This window comes from Camellia sinensis, chromosome 4, assembly GCF_055761805.1.
Source record: "Camellia sinensis isolate YWXY chromosome 4, ASM5576180v1, whole genome shotgun sequence".
Classification (NCBI taxonomy): domain Eukaryota; kingdom Viridiplantae; phylum Streptophyta; class Magnoliopsida; order Ericales; family Theaceae; genus Camellia; species Camellia sinensis.
Genome location: NC_138964.1, coordinates 213,777,591 through 213,805,482, shown reverse-complemented (window position 1 = coordinate 213,805,482; position 27,892 = coordinate 213,777,591). Strand labels below are relative to the sequence as shown.

At 41.1% G+C, this 27,892-nt stretch overlaps 1 protein-coding gene across 1 annotated transcript in view; it reads left to right on the top strand.

Moving 5' to 3' along the window:
* The window catches only part of LOC145824437 (uncharacterized), a 64,180-nt gene that overhangs the window by 13,392 nt on the left and 22,896 nt on the right, over positions 1-27,892 (top strand). Inside the window, exons 3-5 of the mRNA XM_082924098.1 lie at positions 23,775-24,368; positions 24,449-24,547; positions 24,756-25,136. Of these exons, the coding sequence (XP_082780224.1) occupies positions 23,775-24,368; positions 24,449-24,547; positions 24,756-25,136 (1,074 nt within the window). The remainder of the gene's footprint in view (positions 1-23,774; positions 24,369-24,448; positions 24,548-24,755; positions 25,137-27,892) is intronic.

Here is a 27,892-nt window from a genome sequence, read left to right as displayed (position 1 = left end):
AGCTGGATGTTTGACCCCCTTATCTAGACAGGTTTGATCTCACCCAAATTCGTGCCTCTCCGAAAGGGGGGCGCGCGAAGGAAGTCGGGTCAACAGTTTCTGGCGACTCTGCTGGGGATCAAACCCCGAATCTAAACACACAAATTTTAAAACATGAATTAAACTTTCAAAACTCTTGAAAAATTCATAATGCATGTACAATTGAAACTCAATTTCATGTTAAGACAACTAAATTCAAACCCAAACTGATTAATTTCTAAGTTAATTTCCATAAATTGAACATAGCTCCAATTTCTCATTTTCTTTTTAATTACATAAAATTGACTTCAAGCTCTTTCTATTTTCCTTCAAAACATGAAATTAAAGTTATAAACTCCTTAGAAAATCATTCACATGTATGAAATTGACATCAAAATTACTAAATTTATATTCTTATAAATTTTCTTCATATCAAACCCCAAATTCAAACTCATAAATCTTTTAAACATGATTTAAAGTCTCAAACTAATTATTTTCCAACTTATTTCCATAATCTTAAACTTAACTGAATTTGTAACCTCAATTTAATTCGTAATCATAGATGTCCCAAAATATGTTTCATTTAAATAAAATCTTAAATTACATTACATGCATGGATTAAAAATCTTATTATAAAACCAAAACCTTATCTAACTTTAGGATTAATTCCAAATTTTCATAATCTTGATTTTCATAAAACATTTCCTTTTCTCTTCAAAATATGAATTTGAATGGCTCAATTTCTTCAAAATCCAAGATGCGTGTAAATATGGACTCAAATATTCATAGAATTCCCTCATGCATGTAACAATGGAACTTAATTTCATGCAAGGTTGTAAAAATCAAACTCAAAATAATTTGTTTCCATAAACATGAACTTACCTAAATTTTCTTTATCTTTTTGCTAATTCCTTTTAATCACATGATTTTGATTCCAATTTCATCTTTAATTGTAAGTGTAATGTATAGATTCTACACAAATTAAACATAAATTGCATACCTTAAGTTTGCTAGTTCTTCTTCTTCCTCAAAAACTAGAGCTCCTCTTTCAAATTTTTTTTCTCCTCTTTTGTTTCTTTGTTCCAACAGCTATCTGTCTGTCTGTCTGTCTGCCTCTCTCTCTCTCTCTCTCTCTCTCTCTCTCTCTCTCTCTCTCTCTGTGTGTGGGTTTTGACCTCAATCCACCCCAAGAATGCTCCAAGACAAAAGAAACAATATACACACACACCTATACACCACATGCACACGTGCACATTGTCTAAGGCTCCCAACACAACACTTAACATGCACACACATACACTACTAGATTTCTCAGTACAACCACATGAATTTCTCAGCACACCCTCACTTCACATACACCCACAATTTTAGATCCTTCCATAATTTAATTTATAGTTAAGATTAATTTAATTAAATAACACTTATTCTTAATAAATCTTGATTAACATATAATTAAATTAACCATAACTAATCATAAATCTCTCATAATTTAATTAATCTAATTTGACTCCATTAGAACCCAATTAATTATATTTAAATTTATTAGTCTGAATTAGATTTTTAATCAAACTCCCAAAAGGCTCCAAATATTAAATTAAACTTATTTACATCCTCAATTTTGGTTTCTTAAATCATTAAGGCTTCCAACTTCAGATTAAACCTCAAAGTCTTTGTCAATAAATTACATATTCAATTGAACACTTCATAAATAAATTTAGCTCATAATAATCTGAATTCTCAATTCTCATAACTTAATTAACTCCAATTCGAATTCAATTTATCAAGTCTCAATTTCACAAGTCTGAATCGAATATTTAATTAAACTCCCATATGGTCCGATACTCGAAATTAAAATAATTCAATTCACCAATTATACTCTCTTATGCCATTTAGGCTTTCAATTTCAAATTTCAAGATAAATCCTCAATAGAATCATATATGAATCAATCTCCATAATTTTCGTAAATCCCAGATTAATTTAGAATAATTAAGTGCTAATCATTATACGCGGTGGGGTCGTTACAGTTGAAGTTCATATCAACTCATGCATGTTGTGCTTTCAAAGTTTCAAGTTTGATTTTGAACAATTGGCATGCTTTTGAGCCTTGATTTTGTGAAATGATCGTTAATTCATGATGTTTTATAAGTTTAGACATGTTTTCTCAAATTTTGGGCCAAAAGGATGTGTTTCCAAGCTTTGAATTTGAGTTTTGGAGCTTAGAGAGCAATCTGGAAATTTCAAAATTCGCACTCTTCGCTCGAGTGGTGAGAGTTGCGCTCGAGCGAAGAATACAAGCTCCCAGTACTTTTACAGAGTTTGGGGGTTAGCTCGAGTGGCATAAGTTGCGCTTGAGCGAAGAAAGTTGCACTCGAGCATAAAATAAGTGCTCCCATTACTTTTGCAGACATGAGCCTTCGCTCGAGCATCACTCTTATTTTTGAACCTTGGCTCAAGCGACCAAAAGTTGTGCTCTAGCGTAAAATGAGAGCTCTCAGAAGTTTTGCAGACCAAGGGGTCCGCTCGAGCGACCAAAGTTGCGCTCGAGCGAACTGCCCTATTTTCAGAAGTTTGACTAAGTGTTTCAAAGTACAGTTTTGCATTCTCATTGCATCTTAGGCATTCCTAGTCCATGTTTAAGCTATAATAATAAGGATAAGAGTTAGAAACGCACGCCAAGAATGAGGAATAATAATTTTAGCATCGATTGCACATGTGTTCAAGTGTATTTTTCATATGTTTATAGGTCACGTGTTAACACCGGATTGATCGATATGTTTTGTGCAAGTGATCTGTTCTGCCACTGGAGCTATCAGTAGTAAAAACTCTGTAAAGCTATGTTTGACTATAAGTATTTTCTTACTAATATGATATGATCTGTTTTATGAAATGCTATTTTGTGAATCATGAATGAACGTCTAATGTTTTGAAATGTATTTGTGGCATCCTTAGTTCATATGGCCCTCGCCCAGGAGAAACAATACTGTGGCCAGTATGCATATGGCCCTCGCCCGGGGGAAACAATATTGTGGCTTATGATCATGTGGCCTTTGTCTAGGGGAAACGATACCGCGGCCTATGTTCACATGGCCCTCACTTGGGGGATACAATACCATGGCTATTTGTGTACAAAGATATTAACCTTCACGGTCATCTGTATTGACTATGCTTATGGGTCTTATGACCAATCTGATCTGATAACTAATGGATGTAACACATATAACTGCTTATGAATTCTGTATACGTATTTGAATCTGAATCTGTTCTGATATGAACTCTGATTTCTAAATTTGTTTTGGACATCATTCATAAACCCTTTACCCTATTGGTCTCCAGCTCATTGTATTATTTATGTATGTAGGTGATCAGGCTCAGGACCAAGCCTAAGTTGCTAGCCTAGAGTTCCGTTTTGTCAAGCCAACTACTGTGCCTCTTGAGGAGGTTCCTTAGTGTTCCAGTGATCAAGTAGTGCACGTGACATCTGTTTTTATCTTTTCTTTCTTTTGTTGAACCAGACTTTTGTATAATCTGAATTTTGGTCTAAGTCCCTTTTTGGTTTTGTTTAGCAGTGGGTGATGTAAGACAATGATGTGTATATACCTATGACGTCACTATATATATGTGAATATAAGTTTTAAATTTCCTGTCCCATGTATGTCTACATAGCTCTATGGACGTGTTATTTTGTATATGTGCTTCCACTAGCTCCTAATTCTTTGATCATTGTTAAGAGGCCTTCGGTAATCTACAGATTACTGGCCGGTTATGATGCTAAACCTATAGGGTCGGGTTTGGGTCATGACAGTTCTAATCGAAACAAAGTTGGATTTCGGCCTTTCTGAAGTCTTTCCATTCTCTCTTTCGTCTTCTAAGCTTGAGGTAAGGATTCTCCACACTTTTTTATGATTTTTAACTTAGTTATTTGCTATTTCTAAAACAATATTGTGGTTTAGGAATTTTTGAACAAACCTCGAGTTTTGGTTTAAAAGTCAAAAGAGGGGTTTTCAAATGGATTCTTGAAAATGGTTGTTGGATTAGAAATAAGGTTAAGTTATGATAAAATAGTTGGTTTTGAAACGTGGAATTGATTTTGGAGGAAAAAATGGATTATGCCCTAATCATATCAAATATTGATTTCGTATAAATAAATGGAATTGGTGTTGGAAATGTGAAATTGGATTGATATTGATGAGGATGGTAGAGTTAGGTATGTATTACCACTCACATCTTGGAATTTAGAAAGTTTATCTTTATGGAAATTAATTATCTACTTAGAGATATCTGTTTTAGCCTATCGGTGGAGGATAACTATGATTGTTGTAGAAATTGCATGAGAATTAGCGAAATTGAAACTATTTTCTCATCTATTGAATTGAGCATTGTTGCATATTCAACACATTTGGAAATATTGTTGTTTTAAGAAAAATAGGTGAATACCTTGGTAAATCTGGGTAGGAGTGTAGTTGTGATATTAAGTTGGGTTGTGTGCCCTTGGTGAAAGACCAGAAACCCACGTGGATAGGTGTCGAGCCTTCCAGTTAATACCTGTAAAAATGAAAAATTGGTAGTACTTGTATAGTCTACTTACAGACACGTCCTAGAGATTCACAGTGTTGTATTCATTGCCCTGTTTTCTATTGTAAAGGAAATGATATCATGTATTGAGATATAAACTTGGCACTGTACGGTTTTAGAAAGAGAAAATGAAAATGTTTTGGCATGAGCATTGCTTATGCATTCACTTTATATCTTTGTTAAAATTTATATATTGTGTTGGATTATTTCTACTGGGCTTTGGCTCACCCTATGTGGGAAAACCATTGAATATGATGGATGGTTTATTGTCTTTTATTTCAGGGCGTTACAAGGAGGCACTAACTGTTTATTCTTTTTGCAGATTCAGAACGGTGCTGTTAATCTCTTGATTAATACATGTGGGACAATTTTTTCCTCCACACTTATAAAAGCATGGCACTGGTAATTATAGTGAATAATGCCACCAACGGTCCGAATCCTAGAACGGAGGATGGCCTAAGGAAGGGCAACAAAAGGAGACAGGAGCGGCCCCAAGAAGAATACTAGAACGAGAGTGATGTATAAATCTGGAAAGACCGATGCACCCATCAAGATGAAGAGGTAAAGAATTTGGCCAACAAACTGGCCGAGTTGCAAACCATAATGAAATCCATGGCGCAGAGTTGGGTGTCGCACACTATTGCCAATATCACCCCTGATAGTTGTCAACACTATTGTTCAAAATAGAGGACAAACGTTGACACAACATAATGTGTTAGGTTTTTATTCTTGGCAATCCCGTTTGACAAAACTCCTTTCAGTTGTATTTGTTTTTGCATTTTTATTTCAGTGAGGTTATGAGTTTTTGGATGCGAATCCAACCCGAATTATGCCTTGCAGAGAAGTTTGTGATGTTAATACTTTCAAGATTGTCACTTCACTGATTATGATGGGGATCGAGCTGCCTGGTCAGCTCGCGGGGGTCCAGGGGGCAACGCCCTTTGGCGGGTCCGGGGCAGCGCCATGGCGGGGTCAAGGGGCAGCACCCCCCAAACAAAATGCAAAATTGCATTCAAAGTTTCTTGTCCGCCCTTGCTCGCTCGAGCGAAGGAGTTCTCGCTCTACCAAAGGCTGCGTCTGGCAAAAAACTGCAGAAGGATGAATGTACGCTCGAGCAAAGGTTATTTGGCTCAAGCGAAGCCACTTATGGAAAACACGCATTTTTGGTTCTTCGCTCGAGCGAGCATCGCGATTCAGATTTCTATAAGTATGTGTTTCTGTCAGATTTTAGGATTACTTCTCCAAATCTTCTTTTTGGATATTAAGGTTTATATTTGGGGATATTTTGCTAGTTTTCCTTGATGTTTAATTGAGTATTCAACTCATGGGTTAAGAAGAATACATCAAAGGTTTGTTTGTTCATTCTATACAAAAGAGAGAGTTGTTCTTCGGTGGATTCTAAAGAATTCGAGCTTGAAGCTTTGGTGGATTCTGGATTGGCTCATCGTCAAGACAATTTCGAGGTGAAGACGGGGTTGGAAGAGGCACATAGGGGTTGGTTCAATTCGGGCGTGGATTCACTAAGTAATTGAGAGTATACCTGTGTAATTCCTTTATGTCTTTTTAGTGGATTGTTTTGTGGCTTTTGCCTGTGGTTTTTTTTATCACAATTGGAGGTGTCCAATTGTGGTTTTTTCACGTAAAATCGTTGTGTCGATTTGTCTTGATTGTTTGATTGGGATTGTTGTTTACTGCTTAAAATTGATACATAATCACAAATCAATATCCGGCGGATTTCTAGATTTTTCAATTGGTATTAGAGCGGGTCGCTCTATTTTTTTGTTTTATAAATCTATTAGAGCGAGATCTTGTTTGATTTGTGATAATGGATACAATTCGTGAGGGAAATTCTATGGTTCGACCACCCCTACTTGACGAATCCAATTATTCTTTTTGGAAAGCTTGGATGAGATCGTTTTTAAAATCTATTGATGAAAAAGTTTGGCAATCTGTCATGTATGGGTGGACCGAACCAACGATTACCGTTGATGGAGTAACTTTTCTCAAACCAATTGATAAGTGGGACACAATTGCTGACCAAAATAGTAGCTGGAATAGTAAAGCTATCAATTCTCTCTTTTGCACTGTTACACCTGAAGAGTTTAGTCGAATTTGCAATTGTGAAGTAGCAAAAGAGGCTTGGGATATTTTACAAACTATTCATGAGGGCACTCCTTCGGTTAAACGCTCAAAACTTCAAAGGCTCACGTCTAGTTTCGAAAACCTTTCAATGAAAGATAATGAGACCTTTGATGAATTTTATGCGAAGTTGAGTGACATTGTAAATTCCAGCTTCAATTTAGGTGAAAAAATACCGGAATCCAAGATTGTAGGAAAAATTTTGAGGTCCTTGCCCGATCGGTTCCAACCAAAAGTTACGGCTATTGAGGAGGCTCAAGATGTTGACAACCTCAAGCTAGATCATTTGGTTGGAAATCTCCAAACTTATGAGGCACATAGGAATTTCAAAAAGAAACAAAAAGATGTTACTTTTAGTAGTGCTCATAGAGCTGGAGAGGATTCTGATGAGGATTGTGAGATAGATTCCAAGATTACGGATGCTTTTGTAAAACAATTTAAAAAATCTTTTCTGAAAAGGAATCCTAAACTTTTGGAATCTACTCATACTCATAAATCTAAAGGCAAAGATAAACTCAAAATTAATTCTATAGCCAAGAAGGAGAAAGGAAAGATACAAGGGAACTCTAAAAGAGTCCAATGCTATGAATGCCAAGGATTTGGTCACTTTGCTCAAGAATGCCCCACTCGTTTGAGAAAGAAGAAAGCCCTCGCTATCATTTGGGATGATGAATCAGAATTTGATAAAGATGAAAGTGACAACGAAGATCAAAGTGAAGAGGGACATAAATAATTCCTTACTTTCATGGCAGCTTCTGAAACTGAAAGACGAACAGAGTATCCGAAGAGGCCGGTTGAGAATGCCACTAATGATGAATCCTCGGGAAGTGATGATGAAGAGCTTGAGCAAGCTTATGAAAAGTTGTTTAAGGAATCTCTTAACTTATCCAAATTGAATGACAAACTCACTACGAAACTCAAAGCATGTGAAAGTGAGAATGTCAAACTAAAGGAGGAGATTTTCCGAGGCTAGGATTGATGCCATCAAGATAGCTAATGATCGACAAGCTCTTTGTGCAAAACTCTTGACTTGTGAGACAGAGAGGAATGAGCTACAACAAATCTATGCAACATATGGAGAAAAGATTGAAACTCTTGAGATGTCTCAAGTTGCTTTGGAAGAACTAATGATCAAGAAAGAGGAAGAACTCATGTGTGCTATGGCTACCATTGGTCTTTGGAACAGAGGATCAAAGACTTTGGACAATATCATTGGGTCTCAACAAATTTGTTCTGACAAGAGTGGCATTGGCTTTGGTGGTAAGAAAGAGCAAAAATAGAGTGCTTCCATATCTCATGATACAAGAACTCAAGGAAAGGGAGAACAAAAAATTCAACATGAGGATGGACTTCTCAAACTTTCTAGAGTTGGTAAGGCCAAAGAAAAGAAGGTACACTCTGTTTTTATTTGTCATCATTGTGGTATGCATGGTCATATTCGCCCTTATTATTATAAGTTGTATGGGAGAGTGTCTCATAGAGATGGAATAAATTCTAACATCTCATGGGGTAGGAGACACTTCATTGGTCGTAAGGAGGTTAAGGGTCATAATAAACCTTGCTATTTTGATATGCTTGAGACCAAACATGGAGCGAGTTTGCATTTGCCTAGACCTAGGAATAGGAAGTTGGAAACCATGTCGAGACGAGTTCCTATTGCAGGGGAAAGGAACCACAACGTTAAGACACCATCCAAGAACCGCAATTCTCACAACTTTGTTCACACTAAGCGGTTTGGGTCAGAAAACTTGACTTGTGCTAATATGTTTATTCATTTTAGTTTTTAGGTTTATGTGTGTTTTTTTTTTTTTTTTGAGTCACGTAATGTGTGCATATTCGTTTTCTGTCTTGCTGTGTTTAGAAAAAGAAAAAATAAAAATAAAAATAAAAAATAAAAAACCAAAAAGATTTTCTTAGTATGGTTTTGCATGCAAGCCTAAAATTTTTGAGTGGCCCTTGGTGCATATTGGAATTGATAAGAATATCCATTACATGTTAATATGTGTGTGCTTTCTGTGGTCATTACTCATTTTGGAGTGTGTGTTTTTTGATTAGTATGTCTCATTCTGTACACACTTTTGGATTAGCAAATATCGGAGTCTTCTGCCTTAGTGATTTTTTTTCTATGAACTTCTGGCATTGTATCTTTTGCGTTTCTAGAGGAATTGACCTATACTAGCATATCATGGGTGATGTTGAGTCTCTTAACCACCTTCCATCTTTTTGCATCTCCATGACTTTCCCCTCTGTTCTTTGTAGTCTAGGCATGAGGAAAAGGCTACCTCAGAGTCACCAACCAGGCCATCCTTATTATATTCATGCTTCTCTGGTTCGGTTTCCATACTCTTGAGTGTGTCAGCTGCCAATGAGTGTGCAAAAGAAAGAAAAAATGTGCAAAAGAAAGAAAGAAAAAAAAAGGATGTGCAAAAGAAAGAAAAGAAAAAGATGTAAAAAGAAAAAGGAAAAAAATAAAGGATTCATTGATTGAGGTGGAGCCTCCGCCTTTACTCGCCAAATACCCCTTGATTCCTAGTGGTTTGACTTTCCGTAGTTGTGCTTAGATTCTCTTGTCAGAGGTCCAGCTATCAGATCACTACTAGGATTTGAATCTTGAGTTTGTTGAACTCCAAGAGTCACACACACACACTTTTCTCATGGAATCTATGCTTTTCACATAATGCATCACTTTCGTTTATAAGGAATTTTCTTGAGGCTGTGCACATTGTGTTTTCAAGTAATTGTGCTTCTTGGATAGTCTTGTGTGTTTTAAGGTACAATTCTGAAATTCCCTGCTTGCTCCACCATATTACTTTTGTCGTTTTCTTCCTGTTCTTTGTTTTCCATGTTTGTGGTTGTTTTTCGTAAAGGGGAGTTTAGTTTATCATTAAAAGAGTTTGTAAGCATGAACACTTTGTTTTGTTTGGTAAGGGAGATTGGCTATAGTTGTTTTGCATGTTGCTATGCACTGTTTGCTTATTATTTCCTTCTTGCATGCTGCTGATATTTACATCGTCATATCATTGCTTGTGTCATTTATGATCTTGCTTTTGTTGTTTGAGCTTCCTTTGTCAATTCGTGACAAAAAGGAGGAGAAAGTTGCTTTTCATGAGTCATAATTTTCATCTAATCATGTTACATGTTCTTAAAATCTCCAAGTTGCATCTATTCATGCTTTCCATCTCATACTTCAAGATAATCTTGTCATATGTTTATTGCTTTTTCATATACTCTTGTGGGACTAATAGTTGTTTTGCAGATTATGACCTTGAGAAAAAAGTTTGTTTTTATTGGCTGTAAGGGTTGGGGTGTTTAGGATTTTATTTGTTAGGTGTGTTTTGTACCGGCATTGCCAAATGGGGAGATTGTTAGGCTTTTATTCTTGGCAATCTCGTTTGACAAAACTCCTTTCAGTTGTATTTGTTTTCGCATTTTTATTTCAGTGAGGTTATGAGTTTTTAGATGTGAATCCAACCCGAATTATGCCTTGCAGAGAAGTTTGTGCTGTTAATACTTTCAAGATTGCCACTTCACTAATTATGACGGGGATCGAGCTGCCCGGTCAGCTCGCGGGGGTCCAGGAGGCAGCACCACAATTGGGTCAAGGGGCAGCGCCCCCGAAGCAAAATGCAAAATTGCATTCAAAGTTGCTTGTCCTCCCTTGCTCGCTCGAACGAAGAAGTTCTCGCTCGAGCGAAGGCTGCGTCTGGCAAAAAACCTGAGAAGGATGAATTTACGCTCGAACAAAGGTTATTTGGCTCGAGCGAAGCCACTTATGGAAAACACGCGTTTTTGGTTCCTCGTTCAAGCGAGCAAGTCTTAGCTCGAGCGAGCATCGCGATTCAGATTTCTATAAGTATGTGTTTCTGTCAGATTTTAGGATTACTTCTCCAGATCTTCTTTTGGATATTAAGGTTTATATCTGGGGATATTTTGCTAGTTTTCTTTGATGTTTAATTGAGTATTCAACTCAAGGGTTAAGAAGAATACATCAAAGGTTTATTTGTTCATTCTATACAAAAGAGAGAGTTGTTCTTCGGTGGATTCTGAAGAATTCGAGCCTGAAGCTTTGGTGGATTTTGGAGTGGCTATCGTCAAGACAATTCCGAGGTGAAAACGGGGTTGGAAGAGGCCCATAAGGGTTGGTTCAATTCAGGCGTGGATTCGCTAGGTAATTGAGAGTATACTTGTGTAATTTCTTTATGTCTTTTTAGTGGATTGTTTTGTGGCTTTTATCTGTGGTTTTTTTTTATCACAATTGGAGGTGTCCAATTGTGGGTTTTTCACGTAAAATCGTTGTGTTGATTTGTCTTGATTGTTTGATTGGGATTGTTGGTTACTGTTTAAAATTGATACATAATCGCAAATCAATATCTAGCGGATTTCTGGATTTTTCACAATGGATGGCCGACTATGAACTCACTACGACATTCATAGAACATCAAAAAAAAAATATTTTTTATAAGAAATGCAATTAAACATAAATGTGAAAATCATAAAGATAATAAAGATAGTGCAAACCACGAGTCTATTTGCTAAACTCTATGAAAGGTATAATATTTGTAAATGAATGATATAGCTGAGAAACATTATTGTACTCTAATGAATATGACTAAGAGTATGTTAAGTAATTTCTAAATAACCATAACATTGTGGATGCATATGATCTATTGTTTTCATATTGAATCGGATTCCTAGAAAGGTAGTTCCAAACACCTATTTTGAATTGTGAACATGAAGGAAATCGAACTTAACACACCTGCATGTTTGCGGTTGTTTACAAAAATTAGAATTATTGATCCACATTAAAAAAAAAAATTGGATTGTAATTAGAATAATCAGTGGTTACTTTGTTCATTATCTTGAAAAATTCAAAAGGTATTAATTTCACTATCTGGTTATAGTACAAGAACTATAGAAACCGATAATATCAAATAAGAATGGTGAAATTAGTGGAAGTGATAAATCATGAAATGTGATTATTCAATAAGTTTGGGTACAAGTATCTTTATCCATAATTTTGAAAAGAAGTTGTCATTCCTATAGATGTTAAACAACTTAATGCTATAGAACAACAAATGAATAATCAATTACTTCATAATGTAATTGTCACCAATGAAAAGTTGTAGAAGAACCACAAGAAATAATATTAAGATCTCAAAAGGTAAAGAGATTAGTCATTTCAAATGATTATGTGGTATATCTATAACAATCGTATTATGATATTGAGATAAGTGAAGACTAGGTTTGTTGTTACAAGCTATAGAAAGTATTTATTCTACTAAATGAATTGATGTCATGAATGATGAGTTGAAATCAATAGACCACAATGAATTTTGAGATCTCATTGAATTGCTTAAGGATACAAAAATGTTTAATGTTCTAAGGGCAATATAAAATGATATAATGTTAGATACGTGGCCAAAGATTTTACTCAAAAAGTAGAAATTGATTACAAAAAGATATTTTTTACTTGTCTCTTAAATGGCTACTTTAGAATCATTATGGCTTTAGTAGCTCATTATGATATCGAGTTGCATTAAGTGTATGTAAAAATTAATTTTCTGAAAGAGAGTTTAGATGAAGAATTTTGTCTAGATCAACCTAAAAGTTTCTCTATTGAGAAAAATGAAAATGTGACTTGCAAACTTAATAAATCAATTTATGGACTTAAATAAGTTTTCTAAAAATTGTATCTTAAGTTTTATGATACTAATTTTTCCTTTAGATTTAAAGAAAACTTTCTAGATTAGTGTACATATCTAAAGGTTAGTGGGAGCAAGTTTATATTTATGATTTTGTATATTGATGATATTTTGCTTGTCAATAATGTACGTGATTTATTGCACAAGTTAAGAAATTTCTCTTTAAGTACTTTAAAATGAAATATATTAATGAGGCAACCTATGTGATAGAAATTGAAATATTTCTAAATGAATCACATGAATTATTGAGATTGTCTTAGAAAGTATATATTAAAAGTTCTATAGAGATTCAGAATGAAAGAATATTCACATAAAGTTATCCATGTTCTAAAAGGAAATAAATCCAGTCTTATGTAAATTTTTATAAAATGAATTGGAATGGAAACGATTCTTTATATATTTATTGTGAGGAGCTTAATGCTCAAATAAGGAAGTGATAAGATAATCATAAGGAATAAAAAATTACTTGTTTACATTTATGAGGTTTGATAATCTTTAACTGATTAGATTCAAACTTTAGATGATATATTGATAGTAGAAATTTCACTCTTGGTTCTTTATTTCTATTATGTGGGGGAGCAATATCAAGAAAAGTGTAAAACGAACTATCATAAGTATCCTCTATGAAAGTTGAATTTGTGGTGTGCTTTGAGACCACAATTCATGAATTGTTATTGCAGAACTTTATCTCAGGACTTGGGATTGTTGACTTTTGTTGCCAAGTCATTGAGAATTTCTTGTGATAATTTTGTAGTTATTTTATTTTCTTAGAATGACAAGTATTCTAATGATGCTAACATAGAGAATTGAAATACTTTGTCGTTAAAGAAGAATTTCAAAAACAGAAAGTGTCAATAAAACACATAAGTACATAACTTTTAAGTGCAGATCTATTAATGAAGGGATTACTCTTAAAAATAATTAAGAAATTTGCCAATTGAATAGGTCTTGAATGTAATCCATAACAGTTGTTTATGTTTGTAACAAGCCCGCGGGGGGACCTCGCCACAGCTCGGACTCAACTTTTGTCAGTCACGGTTCTAAGTCTGAACCAAAGAGTCCAAATCCGGCAAATCATTTTTGAGAAAACTGATTTTTGAAAGAAGTGTCAAACATGGACTGCTTTGCCAGATACAGAGTCGCCACCTAAATATTTTATTTTGGGAAATTTAGGAAACCCTGACTCGGTGCCAAAAGGCCACGTGTCCGTCATCACCAAAGTTGCCTCGGCTCGGGAACTTGGGTACGATTAGGGAAGGTCACTTCGTGAGCACCCCCGCTCGCCCGGTCATAGACCGGCCTCTACTAACCATGATATCAATTTTTGAAAACATTGTGAGTTCTTATTCCGGTTTATTAGCCTAGGTTACTATGTGATGCGCACAACATACAAATATAGACCGGGTCGCCTGAATTGGAACGAAACATTTCATGCATTTTTTGAAAATGGTTTGCTACCCGCAGGTAGGCTTTAAAACATTTGATGATTTATTCCAATTTAAGTAACCCAACCTTCACCCACAGGCATTCAGGCAGTTATATCAGATAAGCACATAGCCTCATGGTAAGCATGCTATTCATGGCAGTCACTCACACGCATGCAAGGATGCTAAAGCATAAAGCTTACCGAGTACTCCAAGCCAAAATAGGAATTCATTAGAAATCATGCATGATCCTAACTATACAGAAATGCCTAATGCAACACATGCAAAAATGCAAACTATAGCAGGCTCGGCTATTCTAAACATGGTATATGAAATGCTACAACTATCATGTATTCAACTTTGAAATTGAAAGTACAATGCAGTTAGTATGATGCGCCGAGCCCGGTGCATGCAATACAGATGAATGAATGCAAACATGCTGTCATACTGTATGCTAATTTAAATATGCCCTAATCTAACCATCATAAGCGGATAAATAAAAGGGAGAAAGACGTGGGGTTGGAAGACATACAACACACACACGCACACTTATTACAGTTGTGCCCTCGCGCAGAGGGTCCGAATAAATATACAGTCCCAAATAAAAGAATATTACAGTCCAAAATATTACAGTCCGAATAATATACAAATTCCTAATTAATTAATGAATTAACTAAGAAAGCAAGTAAAACTGGCGTGCAAGCCAGGGACTCCCTTGCTTCTGATGGATGATGCATGTCCGGGTTGCCTTGCGCGGAAATCCACCGGAATGCCCCAATTAGCCTCTGTTTACACCTGTTCTTGAAATGCGTGCCAAGTCCCGGAAAGTTGCTGATTCCTGATTTTGCTGCAACAGAGAGCAGGAAAGGGGCATAGCAATGTATTTTCACAAATGTATGCATGTCTCGATCCTCGTGCCACCAATCACGCATACTGAGGCATGATGGCCGAAGAGTCGAAATGCACAACTCAATATAGAATGAATGCACATGAAACTACAGCTAAAACCTAACTCCATCACGGATAATCCGGAGTGTTGGTGATTGGGGAATTGAGACACGTTCCGTCACTTGAAGTACGAAACGCACCTCGTTTCCCGTGCCCAGGCTAACTCCTATTCCGAACATGATGCAATATGCATGATATGCATGAAATGCGACTAAGATATAATCCTAACATACACAATGCTATGAAAATGAGATGCCTCGAAATGCGTGCGCACGGGCACGCAAACTGAGAAAATGACAGAATGTGATCTAAGATACAATCTAGTATGCACAATGCTATGAAAATGATATGCCTCGAAATGCGAGCACACGGGCACGCAAACCGAGAAAATAGCAGAATGCAATGAAAATGATATGCCTCGAAATGTGTGCACACGGGCACGCAAACCGAGAAAATGGAAAAATACAATGAAAATGATATGCCTCGAAATGCGTGCACACGGGCACGCAAACCGAGAAAATGGCAGAATGCAATCTAAGATACAACCTAGTATGCACAATGCTATGACAATGATATGCCTCGAAATGCGTGCACACGGGCACGCAAATCGAGAAAATGGCAGAATACAATATAAGATACAACCTAGTATGCACAATGCTATGAAAATGATATGCCTCAAAATGCGTGCACACGGGCACGCAAATCGAGAAAATGGCAGAATGCAATGAAAATGATATGCCTCGAAATGCGTGCATACGGGCACGCAAACTGAGAAAATGGCGGAATGCAATGAAAATGATATGCCTCGAAATGCGTGCACACGGGCACGCAAATTGAGAAAATGGCAGAATGCAATGAAAATGATATGCCTCGAAATACGTGCATACGGGCACGCAAACTGAGAAAATGGCAGAATGCAATCTAATGGCATGGAAACATGATATGGGCTTATACCAACATGAGTGAGCCTCAGCCACACTCACATAGGATGTCGACGGATAAAAAAAGAGGTGCCTCGAAATGCGTGCACACGGGCACGCAAACCGAGGCAATGACATACACAATGCGAATGACATGAAAATGTGATATGGGCTATACCAACATGAGTGACCCTCAGCCACACTCACATAGGATGCCGACGGATAAAAAATGAAGTGCCTCGAAATGCGTGCACACGGGCACGCAAACCGAGGCAATGGCAGAAAGTGATGCAATGGCATGGAAACATGATATGGGCTTATACCAACATGAGTGAGCCTCAGCCACACTCACATAGGATGCCGACGGATAAAAAAAGAGGTGCCTCGAAATGCGTGCACACGGGCACGCAAACCGAGGCAATGACATACACATTGCGAATGACATGAAAATGTGATATGGGCTTATACCAACATGAGTGAGCCTCAGCCACACTCACATAGGATGCCGACGGATAAAAAATGAAGTGCCTCGAAATGCGTGCACACGGGCACGCAAACTGAGGCAATGGCAGAATGCGATGCAATGGCATGGAAACATGATATGGGCTTATACCAACATGAGTGAGCCTCAGCCACACTCACATAGGATGCCGACGGATAAAAAAAGAGGTGCCTCGAAATGCGTGCACACGGGCACGCAAACCGAGGCAATGACATACACATTGCGAATGACATGAAAATGTGATATGGGCTTATACCAACATGAGTGAGCCTCAGCCACACTCACATAGGATGCCGACGGATAAAAAATGAAGTGCCTCGAAATGCGTGCACACGGGCACGCAAACTGAGGCAATGGCAGAATGCGATGCAATGGCATGGAAACATGATATGGGCTTATACCAACATGAGTGAGCCTCAGCCACACTCACATAGGATGCCGACGGATAAAAAAAGAGGTGCCTCGAAATGCGTGCACACGGGCACGCAAACTGAGGCAATGACATACACAATGCGAATGACATGAAAATGTGATATGGGCTTATACCAACATGAGTGAGCCTCAGCCACACTCACATAGGATGCCGACGGATAAAAAATGAAGTGCCTCGAAATGTGTGCACACGGGCACGCAAACCGAGACAATGGCAAAATGCGATGCAATGGCATGGAAATGGCATGCAATCATTCTAATGGAATTTCAGCACTAAAATATGGGGGAAAGCAGTCCCGAAATGAGGCGAAATGACACCAAATGCATGGAATTGTCCCGAAATGCGAATTTAGGCAACCGGAATGGCCTATAGCTATGCCAAACATGCACAATATGGACATGCAATGCAAAGACAGAAGCTAGACAGTCCCAAAAAAGGCACTTTCGCAGTTATAAACATGGCTAAAATGCAAGCATAGGTATGGCAAAAATGGCATGCAAGAATAGGGGCCAAGAGAGGGGTAATGAAGCAAGTGATATAAGAAAAATCCAAACTGAAAAATTCCCTTCTACAACACTGAAGAGGGACCAAAAATATGAATATTTACAGTATATGTCAGCTCCAAAATCAGTATACAAACATGATAGAAATGTGATGCAAAATGAGGTTCAAAAGTGGCTATAACATGAGGTATGCAAAATATTCACCAAACAGCCAAAGACCCTTAATAAAACATGTAGAATGGGCCAAAATAGTACTATTTCCAGAACTGTAAAATGGCCAAAAACAAAAGCATGATAGGCTAACTAAACATGCAAGAATGGGGAATAAAAGAGAGATATAACATGAAGTGGCATATGGAGGTCCCAAACCATGAAAGGACCTAAATTAAATATGAAGAATGGACCAAAATAAGCACTTTTTTAGAACTGTAAAATGGCCAAAAACAAAAGCATGGTAGGCTGCCATTGCATGCAAGAATGGGGAAGAAAAGAGGAGTATAAAGGTAAGTACAACATGGAAGTCCCAAATGGTGTTGAGCCCTTCTTCAATGTTGAAGAGGGGCTCAAAATAAGCCTAATATCAGTTTACAACATGCTCAAAAACAGATTACTCATGGGCCCAAAATAGCATGCAAGATTATGACATATAAGAGGATCAATGAAGCAAGTGCACCATGGAGGGCTCAAGCAGGGTTGAGCCCTTAATGAAACGTGAAAATGAGCTCAAAAGAGGGCCCCTTTCAGTTAGGGCCGGAGCTTGAAACAAAAATCATATAAGGCTTACAAATGGATCAAGAAAAGGGGTCAAAAGAGGAAAAGTGTTACTTACCCTTGAAGATCAAAGCTTTTGTTGCTTCTTGGATCAATTTGCAGCTCCTTTAGCCTTTGAGAAGCCTTCCTTGTTGCTGGAAATGAGGTGGTGGTGGTAGAGCTTGGTGGTGTAGAAGAAATGGTGCTTAGGGACTTAGGAATTTTCAAGGAAATGAGAGGTATAGAAATGGCTTTGTGTATGGAAGCTTGAAGAACAAATTTTCTAACCCCAACAAATGATATAGCTTGCTTGTTATAAGGGCCAAAAAGGGGGTGTAAAGGTGGGGGAAAAGGAGAGAAACTTTCCCCCACAAAATATCGCCCGGATATTGATATTTTCTGGGGGATAAAGCTCCACAGCTGTAAAGTGCACAGTGCAAGGAGTTCGGCCGGCCTGTTACTTTTGCTGCAGGTGGCCGGCCGGCCACACCCCCTAGCCGGCCGGCTAGGGGTCAAAAGGGTCAATCAGATTTAGTGGCTGGCCACCAACTGATGGTGTCCTCCTATGTGTGTACAACACAACCCTGTGGTTAAAAGTCCAAGAAAGTGGGTCCAAGGGGTTCAACATTAGCTCGGAAAGAGGGGTTCAAAAGGGTCAGGTGGAATTACTGGCCGGCCACCAACTTTTAGGGTCCTCTCATGTGTGTACATCACAAATATGTGGTTCAAAGTTCGAGAAAATGGGCCCAAGGTGTTCAACATTAGCCCGGAAGGAGGGGGTCAAAAGGGTCAAGTAACATTAATGGCCGGCCACCAACTTTTAGGGTCCTCTCATGTGTGTAAATCACAAATATGTGGTTCAAAGTTCGAGAAAATGGGCCCAAGGTGTTCAACATTAGCCCGGAAGTGTGAAAAACGGGCGCCGGAGGGCGTCGGAGGATGTATAACTGGTTGCTGCAACAATTGCTGGCCTCCCACCCTTCAGTGACCTCTCCGGTGATGAAACAGAGGTACCTGCCAAAAATGAACGAAAACCGTTGCAAAACGAATGCTCGGGGACCAAAACGCGCAGTTCGAGGTCCCGAAAATGGGCTGTTAAGCACCGAAAGTGGTATTCGGCCACGAAGTGGGTTTCTCAGACCCCAGTGTCCCTCAAAAGGGAGAAAATAGGAAGTATGCCAAAAACCGGAGCAATAGGAGATGGTTAAGCGGTCCCGAACCGAGGCACACGGCCAATGGTCCCGAAAAACCGGAAACCGGACTCCGAAATGGGCAAAATGATGTAGCCCACGGTCACTGAGAGATGGTCTACGGGACCTCTCCCTCCCCTCAGGAAAAGAAACAGAGAAAACTGAGTCTGGTTCGCAAACCGAGACAAGGCACAGAAGAGGGTTCGGAAGTCCGGAGGCAGGGCTCACGGCCGCAACTCTGAAACTTCTGAACGAGCACATTATGCAACATCACCAAGCGCTCAATCAGTGACATCTGAGTCTTAAGGTCGGTCAAAAATGGGGTGTCTACAGTTGCCCCTCTTTGACAGAACTCGAAAGTCATAAGTGACGGGAGTGAATGTCAAAGCCCAGAGACGACCCATTTTTGACAAGGCCGAAGACTTAGACAAACATACAGGATAAACAGAGATGCGCCCGCAGGCAGGGGGCAAAATGCAAATGATAATGCAAGAAGATTTTGAAGATTGGACTTATACGCTACGCGAAGCCGGTTATCACTCATGATCATGCGAATGCAGCAAGCTGTAATGAAGCAAGTATTCGCAAATAGATGCAACAGTTTTAAGTAAGAATGCAAAGCAACAACTACATTTCAAACAGTTAAGAATGCGGAGGATTATTCAATCCCCGCCATGTCTCACACGGAGAAGATACGATACCTGCGCGATTCGTCTGGTCGCACCAGCCTCAATTGAACCGTACATACAATATCGTGCCTGTAAAAGAGAGAAATTGCAACAAGTACAATATGCTATATACATATATTTAATGTGATTCCAAAAGTTTGACACACGCAGCGTCGGTGAGTGAATGCATTGCAATGCAAAAGTGGAACATGCATGACAACGTATGCTCAAACATAGAGGTATGCCAATATCAAGAAATGTGCATGTTAATGCAGGTATGCTCATGAGAATGCAAGTTATGTGCATGATAGTGCGAAACGAGCATGAATCAGGGTGCCCGTTTGTCATGAAACAACGAGTACGGAAACGCGTGTTTCGGCGAAGGTAACTCAATTACGGTCTCCGACCCTCTTCCTAGAAAGGATACAACTCGTTCAAAAAGGATACACTTTGATTTCGATGAATGATGTTGAGACATATGTCAGAACTCGAAGCCGAAGTCCCGGCGGAGCTATTTCGCGACCGGAAGTGTACTTTTCTTGAACTTTTTCAGGTCCCGGGAACTCCGATCTTCCTCAAAATTTGCAGAGAGCTAGGTGGGCATGTGGGGGACATGGCCGGCCGTTTATCTTCCCAAGGGGAGGTGGCCAACCGGTTTTCCATAAAGCAAATAGCTAGCCGGCCAGTTTTCCAAAAAGCAGATAGCTGGCCGGCCAGAAAAGAGGGCCGGCCGGCCATATGCCCAAATCCGAGGGTAGTTTGGTCTTTTCACCCCCTTTCTTGATGCTCCTTCAATCCAAGACTTGGGGCCTATATAAGGCAGCCGAGACCTTCCCCTTTCTTGCCTCCTATACCACTTTCTTCTCCAGATCTGAGTTTCATACGCGTTTTCCAACGCCCCGTGCAAATTGTTTTCGCAAAAATATTCGGTTTCAAGCACTTTGAAGCGATTAAATTTCGGTTTCGAAGCTTCTTTTCGCATTTTCGCCACTTGAGGTAAGTTTGTCTCAATATTTGGAAGATTTTCTCGGGAGTTGACTTTTGTTGACTTTTTTATTTCCCGAGAGTTGACTTTTGTTGACTTTTTCCAATTTCGGCTCATTTTGCTCATTTTTGCTCCCTTTTGCAGATCTTCTGAAAATGGCGGGTAATTCTCCCCACGGCGGAGGTTTTCCAGGTGCCGGAGATGATTTTGATCCCATGACTCTACCCCCGAGGACCCGACCTTTTATTCCCGGGAGGTACCGTCCGCCAACACATGTCCTTCCGCGTGCTGTCTTCCGTCACTTTACTAGCTTTGACGAGCGAGCACCCGGGGATCTGCTTCTCCGAGAGCCGGAGCATCACCTCTCTCATGAGGCCCGAGAGGTATTTACTTCATTTTCTGTATTTTTCTTACATTTCGCACCTTTGCCATGCTTGAACACGCAGTTTAGCTTATGACATAGTACTTTGCTTGCATCCTGAACATGTAGTTTCAACACTCGAATTTCTGAACACTCGGCTCATTAATTAATTGCGAACGCACAGTACACATTAGTTAAGAGGCGAACACACGGCTCAAACACTGATTTGTCGAACACACAGCCCGAATTCGAAAGTGAACACACAGCCCACACTTTAAATTTTCTGAACACGCAGCCCAGTTAGATAGTGAACACGCAGCCCACACTAGTTGAAATTTGAACACGCAGCCCAAACTTTAAATTTTCTGAACACGCAGCCCAGATTAGAGTAGTGAACACGCAGCTCACGCTAGTTGAAATTTGAACACGCAGCCCAAACTTCAAATTTTCTGAACACGCAGCCCAGATTAAATAGTGAACACGCAGCCCACCCTGATAGAAAGTTGAACACGCAGCCCAAACTTCAAATTTTCTGAACACGCAGCCCAGATTAAATAGTGAACACGCAGCCCACACTGATAGAAAGTTGAACACGCAGCCCAAACTTCAAATTTTCTGAACACGCAGCCCAGTTGAATAGTGAACACGCAGCCCACACTGATAGAAAGTTGAACACGCAGCCCAAACTTCAAATTTTCTGAACACGCAGCCCAGTTGAATAGTGAACACGCCCACACTGATAGAAAGTTGAACACGCAGCCCAAACTTCAAATTTTCTGAACACGCAGCCCAGTTGAATAGTGAACACGCAGCCCACACTGATAAAAAGTTAAACACGCAGCCCAAACTTCAAATTTTCTGAACACGCAGCCCAGATTAAATAGTGAACACGCAGCCCACACTGATAGAAAGTTGAACACGCAGCCCAAACTTCAAATTTTCTGAACACGCAGCCCAGATTAAATAGTGAACATGCAGCCCACACTGATAGAAAGTTGAACACGCAGCCCAAACTTCAAATTTTCTGAACACGCAGCCCAGTTGAATAGTGAACACGCAACCTACACTGATAGAAAGTTGAACACGCAGCCCAAACTTCAAATTTTCTGAACACGCAGCCCAGTTGAATAGTGAACACGCAGCCCACACTGATAGAAAGTTGAACACGCAGCCCAAACTTCAAATTTTCTGAACACGCAGCCTAGATTAAAATTTGTATGTAGCTTATTTCACTTCATCGGCATACAGCCCATTTCATCTCATTGGCACACAGCCCATTTCATCTCATTGGCACACAGCCCATTTCATCTCATTGGCACACAGCCCATTTCATTTCATTGGCACACAGCCCATTTCATCTCATTGGCACACAGCCCATTTCATCTCATTGGCACACAGCCCATTTCATCTCATTGGCACACAGCCCATTTCATCTCATTGGCACACAGCCCATTTCATCTCATTGGCACACAGCCCATTTCATCTCATTGGCACACAGCCCATTTCATTTCATTGGCACACAGCCCATTTCATCTCATCGACACACAGCCCATCTCATCTCATCGGCACACAGCCCATCTCATCTCATTATTGACACATGTATTCATTCTGAATGCAGGTTGGTTCCCGCAGTGTGCGGGGGAATGGTTCCACCATCGCGCGGAACTGGTATGCTGAGCTCCCGGAGGGTGTCCGAGACTTGGTAGATTTGGCAGGATTCGGGCCCTTCTGCGTCGGGTTGTCACGTTGTCCTGCCAGGAGGACACTGATGGCAGCCTTGGTAGAGAGATGGTGGGACACCACCAACTCCTTTCATTTCTCTGCTACCGGGGACATGACCATGACGCCTCTAGACTTCGCTGTGTTGACTGGCTTAGACATAGGAGGTTGGTCCATCCCTTATGATGAGGATATGGGCGAGTGGGAGGCCGCTTGGATGTATCTATTGGGGGCCCGCCCGCCTGTTGACAGGGTTTCTGGGAGAGTCCGATACACTTGGTTCTCTTCCCACTTCCGGCAGGCAGAGATGGTGCCTGAGACTCCCGAGGAGACAGAGCAGTATGCCCGTGGTTTCCTTATGTTCCTCTTCGGGACTACCCTGTTCGCCGATAGAGGGAACACAGTCGGGTTATATCTGCTGAGCGCTCTGGTTGACCTATCACAGGTCCATCGATATGACTGGGGTGGCGCCGGCCTGGCTACCTTTTACTTTCATATGAGCGCGACCTCCCGTGGGCGGGGCGATTTACTTGGCGGCTACTGGAGAGCCTGGGAGGTACTTTTCTGTCCTCTTTATTTACATTTCTGCTCTTCATTACTTGTACATTGCACACACAGCACACTTTTACAGTCTGTATTTTGCCCTCAGCGTTTCGTACTTACATTCTGCACTGCTTTTCTCAGCTATGGGTCTATGTATACTTTCCATCATTAGCCCCAGAGTTGGAGGTGGCAGGGGTTCCCATGACCCCATACTCACTGGTGTTCGAGGGCCTGCACCGGCCGAGACCCCGAGAGACCCTCCTTTACTTGCGACAGTACTTTGACACTGTGCAGCATTCAGAGGTACCTCAGAACTTTCAGTTCCTTTCATTTTCATCTTTGATTTGCTCTGCATATTCTCGATTTCTGATTGGTTTATGCATTTATTATCCGCAGATCACATGGCAGCCCTGGGTGTCCCTGGGTGACGGTCTCCGACTTCAGTATACCGGAGGGTCAGACATCTCCCAGTATAGGGTCCTGCTCGAAGGGCCGGTTGGCAGGGCATGGTTTCTAGGGGAACGCTTTCTGCGCCAGGTATGGGGGTATCTTTCTCAGGATCCTCCCGCAGTACCCCCAGTCAGTATGCGGACTGCTGACAGGCTCTCTTACTCGGAGGTAGTCGGCGCCATGCTGGGTAGTGATGCTTTATTATATATTGAGGAGGGGGACTACGCCACTTACCGTCACATATATTTGATGCCTCCATTGACGGGAGCTCGTATCCCGATGATGAGGCCTGCCGGTATGTCATCCTCGGGCCAGGCTCAGGCTCGGGCTGCAGACGCCCCTTCTACTAGCAGGGCTGGTACATCCAGAGGTGGGAGTAGACCGGTTCCTCCGGTTCCGTCGACTTATCCTCATCCTGGATGGCTAGATATGCCGACTGAGTTAATGGCGTGGCAGTATGGGGCTATCTCTCCGACCCCGATCCCGCTAGAGCCTCCGATGCCCAGTGATCGATACGCCATTGATCCTGACTCACCGCTGGTATGCTCCACTGTTTTTCATTCATCATTCAGATGTTTAGACATTTTTGTTCACTGATGATTATGAACTCATTTTTGCAGCCACCGCGAGGGTACATGGAGGAGGTGGTTGGACTGGTGGCCACACTCGAGGGCATGGTCCTGCGTAGAGAGGCACAGTTGTCTGTCGCGGGTATTCAGGTACCCTTCAGTTTTCTGGCATTTATCATACTTCTGATGACATGCTGATTTCTACTTCATCGATAGACTACTTGTGTAGAGCACATCTGACACACACCCCACTTGGACACTGCATTTACATGCACCCACTTCACGTAGCCTTTGCTTGTATCTGCATCTGATGTATATATTTGGACTGATGTATTTGAATTGAACTCTTTGTTTTCAGATGCCTTCATGGTCCGGTCAGCCGCAGGCCAGGCCACCTGGGCCTCCTTGGGGAGCTGGGCCATCTGGGCCTTTTCAGGGAGTTGGGTCACCCGGGCCTTTTCAAGGGGCGGGGTCATCTCGGCCTTCCCGAGGAGCCGGGCCATCTAGGCCTTTTCGAGGAGCTCGAGGAGGGCCTGTCCGCAGACGCAGGGCTCACGTTGTAGAGGTGGAGCCTGATGAGGAGGAGGAGGACGCTGAGGAGGAGGAGGAGGCTACCGATCGTCAGTCAGAGACATCTGCTGAGGAGGGGGGCTCCGGTTTTGGTTCGGGGAACAGAGGTGAGGCTGAGGGGGATCCTGAGGATGATAGCTCTGACTCAGATGATGATGATGGTGCGGAGGTTGTCCCGCAGAAGAGGATGAGGAGTGCTTCTCGTTCCCGTTCCCGAGGACTTTGATGCTGTTGTTTCCTGCTTTATTTTTCTTTTTGCTAGTAGTTTGTAGCACTTTGCACATTGTTAGGCAGTTTTATTTTTTGTAAAACTTGTACCTTTGTTTATTGTAAAGCATGATGGAATGAAATAGCTTTTGAAAAGGTGTTTGTATTTTAAACTTTTAGCATCGTATCGCATCATTTTATTTTGCACAAGAATGAAATTGAATGGGAATGCGCATTGTGTAATCACCAAGTCAGGTAGTGAACCGACGCAACAAACTAAGCAACTCAACTTACTAAGATATAACAGGACCTTAGGAAGTTTACAACTCGATAAGCAAAATGCAACAATGTTGACAACGCAAATAAACAAGATTTTAACAAGGATTGCCTGAACAGAGCGCAATGACTCAAAAACACGAAACACGTCCGCTCGACAAACAACTCGATAAGCAAAACAACAACTCGATAATCAAAACAACAACTCGATAATCAAAACAACAACAGAGTGTACTTCTGATGATCTGGGCACCGGAACGCATCCGAAACCGAGGGAGATGAAGGCCTTTGACTCTCCCGTTGCATGGAAATGCTTGGAACTCTCCCTCGAAGGGTAAAACAGGGCCAATGAGATACACTACAGCATTGCCGGCCATCCCTGGGAGCCGGCCGGCCATTTTTGTGAAGAGAGACAGCTGGCCGGCCATTTCTGAAAAAGTAAATGGCTGGCCAGCCAGAAAAGGTGGCCGGCCGGCCACTCAGTCCTGCAGCCACCTGGTTTTTAACATGTGTCCCCGTGAATAGTGTTTTTCCTTCTATAAATGCCTCAACTTCGGGAACATTCATTTCATCTTAGTTTTAGACAAAGATGGAGGCGTTTCTCACAGAAAATGTCACATCTTGGATCTCTTCTCTAGATGGCTCGGAAAAGCTGAATTTTCGGGGTTTCGGCTTGAATGCACTATTCACGCTGAGCCGTACTCCGCTACAGCTCCCTTTTCTCCATGCCGCGGCAAGGTTCTGGAATCCAGTGACGCACGTTTTTAGCTTTGGCGGCCAAGAGATGTGTCCCACTTTCGAAGATTTTCAGGTTTTGATGGAGTCTGAATGCTCTGAAATGATCTTGCCCCAGCTCCGTTTTGGCCATGCTCAGGCTTTAGGGCGGATGTGTGGGCTTACGGCGCATGACGCTCGATCTCTGATCTGCAGTGGGGAACTGGACATCCTCGGTTTGATCCATCGTTTTTCCGACGTCGGTGACCGCAACAACCATTATTGGCAGGGTTTCCGGCAACACGCCCTCTGCTTATGTTTGTTGTCTCACTTTCTGCTTTCCTCGGGCTTTGGCGGGGCTAGCATTCGCCTGATTGAAGTCGCCCAAGGCTTGAGAGAAGGAAAGAGCTGTATTGCCATGACCTTGGCCGAGACACTGATGGGCTTAGATTCTGTCTATCGCCGGGAGGCGACTAGGTTCGCCGGGAGTCCACTGCTGTTACAGGTAATGTTTCCCACCCGACCTCACATATATATTTGCTCACATCACTCGACCCTCAGGCTCGGTTTTTCTCACAAAACCCTTTTCCTCACCTTTTCTCTCATCGTACATCTCTCTGTTCTTTATTCTCTCATTTTCCATCCCTCCCCTAGGTATGGTTAATGGACAAGTTGCAGGTTGTGGATTCTTGCCCGGCCTATTCAGCTCGAGGCTACTTCTTTCGGTAGCGTCTAGTCAATGCTCTTGACGAAAGGTGGTGGTTCGATTGGATGTGCAATTTGTCCGCAGACGGCATTGCTTGGCGTTGTCCTTGGCTCAACCTCCCGGCAATGAGCTATAGTATGTCTCAGCTGATTGGGATCCAATTGATTGGTCTAACCCACTGCGTATTCTATTTTCCGTTCCGGTTCCTGCGTCAGTTTGGTCATGATCAGACCTGCCCACCGGAGGGGATTGAGTACCCAGCTGCTTTCCCGGTCCGGGGTGCACAGCTTGCCCGATATGCCACAGCATGGAGGACTAGAGAGCTCCTGGCCCCTGCTTCAACTTTCAGTTGCACTTTGTCCGATGAGTGCTTGGATTGGCTCAATGAGGAGGCACAGGTTGGGCCTAGCTTGGCATCAGATGCTTCGTCCAGCTCTGGGAGGGGACGCAGAGATACTTGATTCAACTATGCCCCAAATTTATTGCTTATTTAGCATTTTCAAGTTTTCGTTATGAATGTACTAAAAAAGCAACCTCGATTGTAATGCAAGAGCAGGAGAACTCAGTTTTGAAATCAATGAAATTGAAAGTTGTGGTACTGAAAATTTTCCGCTTTTGGTCCAAAAATGGTCTTAGTCGTAAAAAAATTGATTTGAACAAAGTCAACTTTTATTAAAACTTTTCAAAACTATTTTCGATGTGGATCAGAACTGGACACGCCGAAGATTTGTCACTGAGATGCACAACCCCAGATTCCTGCAACTGGAAAGTTGCCCCTAGTCTGAAGAACAATGCGGCACTTCATAGCAACGGAAAGTTGCCCCTAGTCTGAGTAACTTTGCATCATCGCGGCAACGGAAAGTTGCCCCTAGTTTGAATAGCACTGTACCGGAGATCGCGATAAATGCTGATGGATAAAGATGACTGAGATGATCGAAATGGACAGAGTTGATCGGGGAAAAGTTTATGGCTAAACTTCAAGGTGAAGTTGCCTACGTATCCCAAAGATGGGAATCAAGCCT